We start from the raw sequence: 13,382 nt of genomic DNA on the forward strand, positions 1-13,382 counted from the left end.
CGTCTGAAACGCTCTTCCGATATTAGTGTAGTAAGACCGAATTAGGTGCACACACACGCAACTTGGAGGCAACACTATTTATTAAACGGTAAATAATATAACACTCTACATGAGGTGGTGACCACCTTCCTCAACTCACTAACACTCTGGAACATGACACAGACTGGACCAGGCAGGCAACGGCCTGCCTGGCCCAGGACGACGACTCGGGACTTGACGACCGAAGATGTCTTCACCTTGGAGTACAGTACAACAGCCGCCTCGCTCTGCGTTCACACCACGCTTATATTTGGTTTGGCGTGGCTGGCTCCGCCCCGGCGTGGCTGGCTCTCTTCAGGCCACGCCTCCCTTCCCCGGACACGCCTCACTTCCCCCACCTCTGGGAGGGTCCGGATCCCTCCACCACGTGACCCCCCAGGCACCCCCTTGGGGCCCCCAGCCTTCGTACGGGCCGACACAGTAGTGACCTTTCTCTGTCACTACATCACCCCCCCCTGTATAAACACACAGCCGTCCCCGGCTGTAACACAACTGTGAAACATCGAAAAGGTGTGCCTCCGAACCAACAACATCAATAAATGACCGGCGACCGATAAGAAATACAATCACGTAATATATACAGAATCGACGAGGGTAAAAGGGAACCGCATAGAAAACGGGGAATTAACAACAATTATACATGAAAACTGGCTAACCCACTTACGCTCCAGCACAGCCCCCCCACCCGTTAGAATCACGCATGCAATGACAGTCACCCATTAGCACCCCCCCGCCTTTCCGACGTGGCGTCACAACTAGTAGCACGCGTCGGCCATATCGGGGGGGGAATTTCCATGTTACCACCCCACCGCCTTTCCGACGTGGCGTCACAACCAGTAGCACGCGTCGGCCATATCGGGGGGGGAATTTCACCCAGTCTCTCTCCAAGACTCGCATCGCAGCATATAGCTGTACCGACCGAGCTGAGACGACCCAGTCTCTCTCCAAGACTCGCATCGCAGCATATAGCTGTACCGACCGAGCTGAGACGACCCAGTCTCTCTCCAAGACTCGCATCGCAGCATATAGCTGTACCGACCGAGCTGAGACGAGCCAGTCTCTCTCGAAGACTCGCATCGCAGCATATAACTGTACCGACCGAGCTGAGACGACCCATCGTTCACTCATTGCACAACATGCACCCTAACAACTGAGGGATACAGTCCCAACGTAACAGGACAACTCCACCTGAACTTTACGAATCTCCAGCCCACTGTTTCAACGCACCTCCGAGTGTCTCACTCTCCGGGCCGTCAGGTCAAGCCATCAGACACAGCATGATGGGACCACACTCCCCGAGCCATGTGAGCGCACAGCCCACTAGGCTAGACAAGCCACGGAGTGTCTCGATCTCCGGGCTGTCAGGTCAAGCTGTCAGACAGCATGACGGGACCACACTCTCTGAGCCATGTGAGCGCACAGCCCACTAGGCTAGACAAGCCACGGAGTGTCTCGATCTCCGGGCTGTCAGGTCAAGCTGTCAAGACAGCATGACGGGACCACACTCTCTGAGCCATGTGAGCGCACAGCCCACTAGGCTAGACAAGCCACGGAGTGTTTCAATCTCCGGGCTGTCAGGTCAAGCCGTCAGCCATTGCATGACGGGACCACAACGTTCATGTTAGACACGCAACACTCACTGGGCCATCCTGGTCAGGACCTGCGCCCCAAGATAGGTGACAACCAGCAGCACAATTCCAAATCCCTGGCAGCATGTCACCATCGCAATTTAACACCATCACAACACATACAATTTGAATTATGATCCCCCACAGAACTGATCCAATGCCGAACAGGTACGCACAATTTGTGACGATCCCGAATATTCAATGGTCACAACAATACACCTCACATCCCGTATCCGTACACATCATCTCCGAGACTCGCATTGCAGCATGCAGCTGTACCAACCGAGTGGAGAGAGAAACGCAATTTGACGGCAATTAACGGAAACGCACCCCCGATCCATACAGAACACAAGGAGCATTCCCGCACAAAAGACATCATCTGTGCAACAACGGACAGGAACCAACCAGCGAGTTTGAAACAAACCGAACCTGTCATTTCTAAATCCCCTTCAACATTAACCATGGGACTCAGGGCATTCGAATTTTGAGAGCAAAAAAACTATACACAAACCCCAAGAATCGCCAAATTGATTAATACAGTATATGCAGTATATGAAATTCGTACAGTGAATCATTTGGCGCAATGCTCCATCCAGTCCCCACATGGCAACACACACAATCAATACTCCAGACAATCCGTACATAGTAAATAATCACAAGCAAGTACCCAACAGTCCCTACACTGTTAACAATTCCAAGCAAAGCTCCATACGGTCTGTACCTTGGCAACAATGACGATCAAAGTTTCTTACAGTTACACGTGACAATCACGAGCGAAACTCCATACAGTATACACAATAACAATGGCGATTTTGCAACAAAACGATGTAACAACACGAGTCGTTAACACGGCAACCTACAGCATATCAACGGAGCTCGGGACACCAACAACGAATTAATCATTAACTACACCCAGAAGATACCGATCTCGACGCCGTATTTAACCGTCCGCGAGGAACACAAAACCGGAGAGTCAAACTGAAAAAGTCCCTCCCAGCAGTGTCTCCAACGTCGAAACCCTCTCTTCAATCACGGGCCCCTCTCGCTCTCACCACCGATGCCCTCCCCCGCTCTTCTTACTTCAATGTGGGGAGGGAGGCCCGTAATCACAGGGCTGCAGCGGCGCGGCGCCAGGCCGGCGCAGCACACAAGGCGCAAAAGGCGGGAACGCCGCCATCGCGAAAACACTGCCGCGGTGAAAATGGCGGGAACGCCGCTGTGGGAAGTGCGGGAACGCCCACACGTTGAAGTGGCGGGAAACGCCGGCACGTTGAAGTGGCGGGAAACCCCCGGCATGGTGCAAATGGCGGGAACGCCGCCGCAGTGAAATGCAGGAACGCCGGCACCGCCGAAACGGCGCGAACGCCACAGCTGCGTCATCTTGCAATTTCGCCACTCACCAACACCCGGCCACTCCCTTGCCACCAGCAGCTGGTCGAGTTGACGAGCGACGTCGCTCCAACTCGCCGTCGATGGCGATCAGCCCGGGCTCGCAGCCTCCTCCCATGCAGGCTGCAGTCGCCCATCCCCCGGGGCACATCACCGGGGCCCCAGACTCCGTGGTCGTCGCAGGGAAAGGCCAGGTGCAACCCACACCCTCCATCCGCACCTCCGGTTGGGTCTTGCACTTCGCTGCCAGCTTTTACACCATGGCAGCGAAGGGTACAGCTTCTTCAAATTAATCAGCGAAAGTTCGATGACCACTTCTACACCAAATGTAGTAAGACCGAATTAGGTGCACACACACGCAACTTGGAGGCAACACTATTTATTAAACGGTAAATAATATAACACTCTACATGAGGTGGTGACCACCTTCCTCAACTCACTAACACTCTGGAACACGACACAGACTGGACCAGGCAGGCAACGGCCTGCCTGGCCCAGGACGACGACTCGGGACTTGACGACCGAAGATGTCTTCACCTTGGAGTACAGTACAACAGCCGCCTCGCTCTGCGTTCACACCACGCTTATATTTGGTTTGGCGTGGCTGGCTCCGCCCCGGCGTGGCTGGCTCTCTTCAGGCCACGCCTCCCTTCCCCGGACACGCCTCACTTCCCCCACCTCTGGGAGGGTCCGGATCCCTCCACCACGTGACCCCCCAGGCACCCCCTTGGGGCCCCCAGCCTTCGTACGGGCCGACACAGTAGTGACCTTTCTCTGTCACTACATTAGGAAGCCACTTGAGCTATGCACTTTTAAATCATCTGGATTGAAAACTAATTTCTTTAGAATGTATTTTTGTGCTTAGTTTGCTGTCCTTCCCCCGCACCTTCGATTAGCGCGGTTGGCTACATACGGTGGTGTGAAATAAGTTCTAAATACCTACATTGAATAACAAAACTGCCACGTCGGAAACCAGACCGACGCTGTTCAAATGCGTTCGGAGTCGTGTCGGAAAGATGCGTCATAAATCGATCCATGGCGGCGCTTGTATAATCATCGTAAATGTGCATCGTCGTAAACTGGAAAAGTTAAATGTACCTCCATACATACACAAAGACAAAGAAACTCAATGTACGTACGTACGTAGCAGTGGTAGCGCTAAGCATAAGTGGCGGTGGCTACGCACGTGGCCTCGAGTCCAACGCTGTGGAGTCAGAGGGGATTGGTGGATCGCCGCACAAGTGTTGTGAAACCCACTCCCCGCGGGTGTCGAGGAGGTACCCTAGTTTGCCAGGAGATGGTGGTACAGCAAGTGGACTCATCTCCATCTGTTTCCATCTATACAGGGATAGTGTTTTTACCCCTCTCACATGCGCGGGTTTCTCTCGAGTGCTCCGGTTTCCTCCCACATGCACAAACACTCATTCATTGGCTGAAAACATCTTAATAAATGGGGGACCGCAGAACTTTGGCAATTGTTGGTAGCGCCGACCCACCGCCTGGCTGCTGCCTTCCCACTGGTCTTGTTCCTTGCACATCTGAATTGTTCTCTCACTTTAAAATAGACCGTACGCATGACAAGTTAAGATTTTTAAGCAATAACTTAGGGCTCCACGCAGCTCCGAAGCCCTTGATATGTTGGGGAAACATGTGTGGCTGTACAGTATGTCTATATTCATTTTGTTTTCTTCACCTGAGGACGGCTGCTTGCGTTGTGGCCGAAACGTCGTGAGAATTATTTTATTATGTTTTATTTTTATTATTTTATTACTTCCCTTCTACGTGACTTTACCGAAAGAACCAAGAAGAAGTCTATATTCATGTTATATCACCATTTTGTTATCACTCCATCGCCATGATACATCTATCTCAGATTCCCACGTGTTCATGCCCTCTGCATCGCTTCTGTCATGCATTTATGTCTCGTCTGTATCTCTCACATCTCCACGCCTTCCGTTTCCAATCCCTTATCTGCATCACCTCTACTCGCCTACTCTCAGTCGTATCATCATCCTACGTGCCTCTCTACACACTTTGTGTCATCTCACTCGCAGTTTGAAACATTCAAATGACCCCACCCCAACCTCCAAAATAATGTCTACTGTGGGCCCCCCCCCCCCCCCCCGATTGACGAGCACCACCACTGTCCCCCTCGTGGAGGCCCCTGCCATTGGGACCGAGCGCTCTCTTGTGTGCCGTGGTGCTGCAGCGAGCTGGACCCCGCGGCCCAGCGGCGGATGGCCTACTCGCTCCACATCGGGCCGGACTCGCACAGCCACCTGGACCGCCCGCTCAGCGTCTCCCCGCGCCCTCCTGCCCAGGTTACAGCCCATTGGTGTTTATTTTCCGAGCAAATGTTTGAACAAATTTGTACCAGTGGGTAAGGCCCACTTGAGCTCTGTTGTTGTAGCTATTTTTAAGAAGTGACCTGGACATCACAAATGATAGCCCAACGAAGTGGCTTGTCATGTGGACATTTATACCAGCCTATAGAAATGTATCGGAGCTAAATACTCTAAACGCACGTTTCTAAATGTGGAGGGGAAAACCTGAGGAAAGTCCACGCGGCCACAGGGAGAGGAGAGACATGCAAACTCCAAATAGTACTGAAAGAACCAATAATAAGTCTACATTACAGACTGCCAGTACACTCACCAGCTTAATAACCAGGCTACAGTCTACATTATAGACTGCCAGTACACTCACTAAACTTAATAACCAGGCTACAGTCTACATTATAGACTGCCAGTACACTCACTAAACTTAATAACCAGGCTACAGTCTACATTATAGACTGCCAGTACACTCACCCACCTTAATAACCATTGCTACAGCCTACATTATAGACTGCCAGTACCAGAGGTGGGACAAAGTCATTGTTATGCAAGTCCAAGTCGAGTCGCAAGTCATCAAATTCATGACTCGAGTCTGACTCGAGTCCAAGTCACATGACTCGAGTCCACATCTCATAGGTGGGACAAAGTCATTGTTATGCAAGTCCAAGTCGAGTCGCAAGTCATCAAATTCATGACTCGAGTCTGACTCGAGTCCAAGTCACATGACTCGAGTCCACACCTCTGGCCAGTACACTCACCAAACTTAATAACCAGGCTACAGTCTACATTATATACTGCCAGTACACTCACCAAACTTAATAACCAGGTTACAGTCTACATAGATTGCCAGTACACTCACTCCGATTTAAAACCAGGCTACAGTCTACATTAGTGTTTTAGTTTTTTATTAGTTTTATTTAATTTTTTTATACACTTTATTTTTTATTATTATTTTTCTATCTACGTGACTTTACCGAAATAACCAAAGATTATGAATTATTGCAGTCACGAAAGTTTTAAGTCAACATTTATAAGAATATAATAATTATAATAATTATATAACCATTATTCATTATCTATCTTCCATTGAGGTGGAACATCTTGTTTGCAAGGGAGTCCGAGGTGTCAGGTGACACGTGAAGAGCAAACACGAAATGGCACGTGTACACACATAGAGACCTACACGTATACACAGACACAAAGATCCCCCAGTATAGTCTTAACAGAAAATTGGGGCAAGTGCTGTTAGTGAGCATCTGTGATCGCCGGCACGGCACACGAGGGGGTGGGTGGCCAGCACCACGCCCGGCCACCTTTGTCTCCCCAGTGGCGATGTTTACACACTGCACCAGGCACTCATTTGAGGCCGAGTTAACCTAGAAGAGGCCCAGCACTGGTTCAGATATTTGTCACTGATGTTGGCCGTGAGTTGGAATTTAACTCGGGTCACCTCGTTCGTAGTGCAGCATGCTAACCGCTGCACTACCGCTTCCCACACACACACACAACAGCCTCTGCCACAAAGTGGCGGTGACGTCACCACGGCACTTGTGCCAGGCCAGGTGCACTTGAATTGTCGAAGGCTCGCTGACAGGAGGTCACGGGACTGACCCAGGTGCCATTGGTTGACTGAATGAGATGCACCCAGCTTTGCTCCCTACTGTATCAACACACACACACACACACGTGCACACAAATTCACAGAAAACATGTAAATGACATGGGCACATTTTAAATCTATAACTTGTGGAGTACGTGCGAATTTCCACCAATATCACGCCAACAGCCAACCCCATTGGGCAAACAAATAAATACATCAATGGTGTTCATGTACAATGTATCAGTGGCACGTGGGTTGCTTGTGGAATGATGAGTAAGCGCGACCGTGCGTGACTTCTGCCCACACTGAGTGTGACGCGTAAACACACCGCGTGCAAGCCGTGCCGGCTAAAAATGAAAAGTGTATTGATTCCTTTCTACTTCAAAGATTGAATCCTTTGTATCTGTCTTCAAACACGTCACGCATCTCGGGGTGCGATGGCATCAGAGTTGCTGCTGCTGCTGCTGCTGTGAAGAGACAATCTATTCGAGCCGCCTGCGGCTGCTGTCTTTTACAAGCAGGGAACTCGAGGCGTACAATGTCTTCGCAGAAAGGCGCACGAGTTGGGAATCGTGTGAGGCACAAGTGTTACCACTGCGCCACCTTGCCATCAACTGAATGTCTTTGAGTCTTGTTAACCCTTTACACGTTTCGATGACGTATGGGTACGTCATCAGTTTGTTTTATTTCTTCTGAAACACTGAAATCAAATTACTTCATCGGTACCGAGGCTCCCACAAGGCCATGCGGGAGTTCGCGTGGCACAGTTTGGCGCCAGCTATCATCGAGTGTGAGCACAATGTCTTTAAAAACAACGGCGCTGCTACACCTCTGGAAATAAAATGAACGCTAACCGCTTGCGTGTTCCGAGATTCAGCGGTGAACGGAACACCCACCCTGCAGATTTGCAGAAGTCCCGTAGCAGGAAAGGGTTAATACATATTATTTTAAACACTCATTGGGAACGTGACTTTAAATGTACCGGCCATTATACATTATTACTTTTTTTTTGGATGCCGTGACATCGGTGTACTTAATTTATGATGAATTCCACGAAAAATGTGATTTGGAACTAAAAGCATCAGTTTTCTCTGGATGGTTTTGTAACATTCATATATTATATACATGCAAACTGTCTGGGTTATAGATTCTAAGTGTTTGTATACGTGTCACTACGTGTTTCCTGCGCGTGTAATTGACACCCTGCACACCCTTGCAAATGAGATGTTCCATCTCAAGGGATTATATGCAGTTGAAACATTGTAATATTATACATAAAAGTATTTTTTTTAAAGTACAGGTGGTCTCCAGTTTACGACGATGCACATTTACGATGATTATACAAGCGGCGCCATGGATCGATTTATGACGCATCTTTCTGACACGACTCTGAACGCATTTGAACAGCGTCGGTCTGGTTTCCGACGTGGCGCTTTTGTTATTCAATGTAGGTATTTTGAACTTTTTTCGCACCGTAGTTAGCCAACCGTGCTATAATCGGAGGTCTATGTGTAATCCGTACAATATATAAAATTATTTTTTTAAATCCCATGGAGTAAACTGTTGATGTTTGTTGACAGTGTGCGTACCCAGACGGGAGAGAGGGCTGGAAGCCAAGTGACGTTTCGGAGGAATCGAGCGGTGAGAATCTCGCGTGTGCACTTCCACCTCCCAGCCTGGAGCCCTGACCCCCCCCCCTCAATCCTCGGAGTAAATGAAGCGCTGCTGGTGCACGACACGTGGCCCGCGTGTGTTCGCTGACTGGTCACTCGACTGCATGCACAGTCAGTCATTCTAACTCTGCAATGCTCGCGTTTCTTACTCATCACATTCAGACCACTCGCACAGTGAACATTCACTGTTTAACTGTCTTTTCATTTTAAAATGCAACTGCTATCGCAAGCAAACTGTACGGAATTACACCGTGACCTCCTGCCAGCGAGCCTTCCACACTTCACGTGGCCTCAGTGCACCTATCCTGGCACAAGCGCCGTGGTGATGTCACCGGCACTTGGCGGCGAACAGCAGCCGACGTTGCTGCTGTGCGTTCATTGCGCATGCGCGTGTGTACTCACCGTGCATGTACTCCTGAGTGTGTACTCACCGTGCATGTACTCCTGAGTGTGTACTCACCGTGCATGTATTCCTGAGTGTGTATTCACCATGCGTGTACTCCTAAGTGTGTACTCACCGTGCATGTATTCCTGAGTGTGTACTCACCGTGCATGTACTCCTGAGTGTGTACTCACCATGCGTGTACTCCTAAGTGTGTACTCACCGTGCGTGTACTCCTGAGTGTGTACTCACCATGCGTGTACTCCTAAGTGTGTACTCACCATGCGTGTACTCCTAAGTGTGTACTCACCATGCGTGTACTCCTAAGTGTGTACTCACCATGCGTGTACTCCTAAGTGTGGACTCACCGTGCATGTATTCCTGAGTGTGTACTCACCATGCGTGTACTCCTGACTGTGTACTCACCGTGCGTGTACTCCTGAGTGTGTACTCACCATGCGTGTACTCCTAAGTGTGTACTCACCGTGCGTGTACTCCTGAGTGTGTACTCACCGTGCGTGTACTCCTAAGTGTGTACTCACCATGCGTGTACTCCTAAGTGTGTACTCACCGTGCATGTATTCCTGACTGTGTACTCACCATGCGTGTACTCCTGACTGTGTACTCACCGTGCGTGTACTCCTAAGTGTGTACTCACCATGCGTGTACTCCTAAGTGTGTACTCACCGTGCATGTATTCCTGACTGTGTACTCACCATGCGTGTACTCCTGACTGTGTACTCACCGTGCGTGTATTCCTGAGTGTGTACTCACCATGCGTGTACTCCTAAGTGTGTACTCACCGTGCATGTATTCCTGAGTGTGTACTCACCATGCGTGTACTCCTAAGTGTGTACTCACCATGCGTGTATTCCTGAGTGTGTACTCACCGTGCATGTATTCCTGAGTGTGTACTCACCGTGTGTGTACTCCTGAGTGTGTACTCACCGTGCGTGTACTCCTGAGTGTGTACTCACCGTGCGTGTACTCCTAAGTGTGTACTCACCATGCGTGTACTCCTAAGTGTGTACTCACCGTGCATGTATTCCTGACTGTGTACTCACCATGCGTGTACTCCTGACTGTGTACTCACCGTGCGTGTACTCCTAAGTGTGTACTCACCATGCGTGTACTCCTAAGTGTGTACTCACCGTGCATGTATTCCTGACTGTGTACTCACCATGCGTGTACTCCTGACTGTGTACTCACCGTGCGTGTATTCCTGAGTGTGTACTCACCATGCGTGTACTCCTAAGACTCACCGTGCATGTATTCCTGAGTGTGTACTCACCATGCGTGTACTCCTAAGTGTGTACTCACCATGCGTGTATTCCTGAGTGTGTACTCACCGTGCATGTATTCCTGAGTGTGTACTCACCGTGTGTGTACTCCTGAGTGTGTACTCACCGTGCGTGTACTCCTGAGTGTGTACTCACCATGCGTGTACTCCTAAGTGTGTACTCACCATGCGTGTACTCCTGAGTGTGTACTCACCGTGCATGTATTCCTGAGTGTGTACTCACCGTGCGTGTACTCTTGAGTGTGTACTCCTGAGTGTGTACTCACCATGCGTGTACCCCTGACTGTGTTCTCATTGCGTGCGTGTACTCCTGAGTGTGTACTCACCGTGCGTGTACTCCTGAGTGTGTACTCACCGTGCGTGTACTCCTGAGTGTGTACTTGCCGTGCGTGTACTCCTGACTGTGTACTCACCGTGCGTGTACTAAGTGTGTACTCACCGTGCGTGTACCCCTGAGTGTGTACTCACCTTGCGTGTACTAAGTGTGTACTCACCGTGCGTGTACTAAGTGTGTACTCACCGTGCGTGTATTCCTGACTGTGTACTCACCTTGCGTGTACTAAGTGTGTACTCACCGTGCGTGTACCCCTGACTGTGTACCCACCTTGCGTGTACCCCTGACTGTACTCATTGCGTGCGTGTACTAAGTGTGTACTCACCATGCGTGTACTCCTGAGTGTGTACTCACCGTGCGTGTCCTCCTGAGTGTGTACTCACTGTGCGTGTACTCCTGACTGTGTACTCACCGTGCGTGTACTCCTGACTGTGTACTCATTGCGTGCGTGTACTCCTGAGTGTGTACTCACCGTGCGTGTACTCCTGACTGTGTACTCATTGCGTGCGTGTACTCCTGACTGTGTACTCACCGTGCGTGTACTCCTGACTGTGTACTCACCGTGCGTGTACTCCTGACTGTGTACTCATTGCGTGCGTGTACTCCTGAGTGTGTACTCACCGTGCGTGTACTCCTGACTGTACTCATTGCGTGCGTGTACTCCTGACTGTGTACTCACCGTGCGTGTACTCCTGACTGTGTACTCATTGCGTGCGTGTACTCCTGACTGTGTACTCACCGTGCGTGTACTCCTGACTGTGTACTCACCGTGCGTGTACTCCTGACTGTGTACTCATTGCGTGCGTGTACTCCTGAGTGTGTACTCACCGTGCGTGTACTCCTGACTGTGTACTCATTGCGTGCGTGTACTCCTGACTGTGTACTCACCGTGCGTGTACTCCTGACTGTGTACTCATTGCGTGCGTGTACTCCTGACTGTGTACTCACCGTGCGTGTACTCCTGACTGTGTACTCACCGTGCGTGTACTCCTGACTGTGTACTCATTGCGTGCGGGCACTTTCGCTCTCCGTAGCTCCACAGCGGAAGCAGGGCGGCTCCCGGTGCCCGGGTGTCGCCGCTACCGGCGCTGCCGCAAATGTCGAGGGGGGCACCGACGGCGCCGGGCTCAACCATCGCAGGGGGCGCGGCCACAGCAAAGCCGCGGCGACCAGCCAGGACTCGGACCCCGAGAGAGCACGGCGCCATGGCACCACGGTGGAGCCCGGCCAGGTGCCCGCACGGTCACCGAGCGGCGCTCTCGCTGCCGCGGTGACACACAGGCTGCGGTGGCGCGTGGGCCGCGGTGGTGGCACGCCGGCCGCGGTAGTGCCCGCCTGCGATGTAGTGCACTGGATGCACCGAGGGTTGGTGGATCACCGCGTGAATGTTGAGAAAACTCCCTTGCTCTGGGTGTCGAGAAGGTGCCCATACCCTGGCTCGCTGGGAGATGGCGAGCCAGGGTTTGGCCACCCCACGCGTGCGAGTGTTTCCCCCTCGCGTGCGGGGGGTTTCTCTGAATGCTCCATTGTTCTGCCACATCTAAACCCTCATTGATTTGGCAATCACGTCTTAAACTAAACTGAACTATTTTTTATTTTACTAGGTCAGGCCCACCGAGCGAAATAGCTCTTTTTCAGAAGCGACTTGGCCACAAATGGTAATAGGTCAATGAAGTGGCTTATCACGTGGACATTTATCGCGGCCAAATACTCTGAACGTGTGTTGTTCATTCTAAATGTGGAGGAAAAAACAGGAGGACCCGAATAAAAAACGCACGCGACCACGGGGAGAGAGACACGCAAACTCCTAATATACAGCAGGCGTCAGGGTCGGGATCGAACCCACAACCTCCTGTGAGAGAGATAACATCTCCCTCGCCTGGGTCCGATAGGACCCTCCTGAAATAGCCCTTCTGACATGCTAAGCTTTTCCCCAATATATAAGTGGCATCATCATTGTCACTACAATCATCATCTTCATGCCTCCAAGTCAGTGGTTTTATTGTGGAGTCTAATTCCAGAGTTGTTGCGTGCACACTCGCTCACGAGTAACTGTGAGACAATATGTTAAGTTACGCTCGTTCACCGAGGAAAGCCTCACTGAGACTCAAGACCCTTTTCAGGAGGGTTCTGCCACGTTTTCACCGCAGGAGGGGGGGGGGGGGTGTCGCTCCTGCGTGTGATCCCAGTTGAGAGTACGCAGCAGGAAATAGCCAGACGCGCAGTCGGGGAGAGTCAGGGGTGGCGACGATGCCCAGCGGTCGTGAGTTCGCCACGCCCTTCACAGAGGTTCCCAGTTCAAATTCAGCGGCCGTCCTGGTTATTTTTCCGCCGGTGTATTAACCGTGATAAAAAACCGTACGTTGCCATCTGCTTCACTGCGGCCGTTGAATATCCCGCGATAAAATTCGCGAGAGGTAGCGTCATTGTCAAAATTTGATAGCAATTTGAAAGCTTACCCGCAAATCACTCCGTTGGAATCTGCACGGCATTCATCGCCCCCGAATGGCTTGGAGTCCCCCTGCTGACCTGACCTGGAGCCACTTTTGTGTGTCAACAGGGCAACTAAACCGGTCACGTTAGCATGGACACACTGGCGCACGTGCACTATGTAGCAGTGAGTGCACTCTCGCGGTCTGGCTTGCTGTTGTGATGATGATGATGATATCGTTGAGGATTGGCTGCAGGAAAGTGGTGTGGT

At 51.1% G+C, this 13,382-nt stretch overlaps 1 protein-coding gene across 1 annotated transcript in view; it reads left to right on the forward strand.

Annotated features, from left to right (window-relative positions):
* LOC144719610 (voltage-dependent N-type calcium channel subunit alpha-1B-like) overlaps positions 1-13,382 on the forward strand; it is a 156,980-nt gene that overhangs the window by 61,127 nt on the left and 82,471 nt on the right. The window contains exons 21-23 of the mRNA XM_078595691.1: positions 5,266-5,377; positions 8,573-8,633; positions 11,716-11,912. Of these exons, the coding sequence (XP_078451817.1) occupies positions 5,266-5,377; positions 8,573-8,633; positions 11,716-11,912 (370 nt within the window). The remainder of the gene's footprint in view (positions 1-5,265; positions 5,378-8,572; positions 8,634-11,715; positions 11,913-13,382) is intronic.

The sequence above is a fragment of the Lampetra planeri genome, chromosome 6 (genome assembly GCF_965212315.1).
Source record: "Lampetra planeri chromosome 6, kcLamPlan1.2.h2, whole genome shotgun sequence".
Lineage (NCBI taxonomy): Eukaryota > Metazoa > Chordata > Hyperoartia > Petromyzontiformes > Petromyzontidae > Lampetra > Lampetra planeri.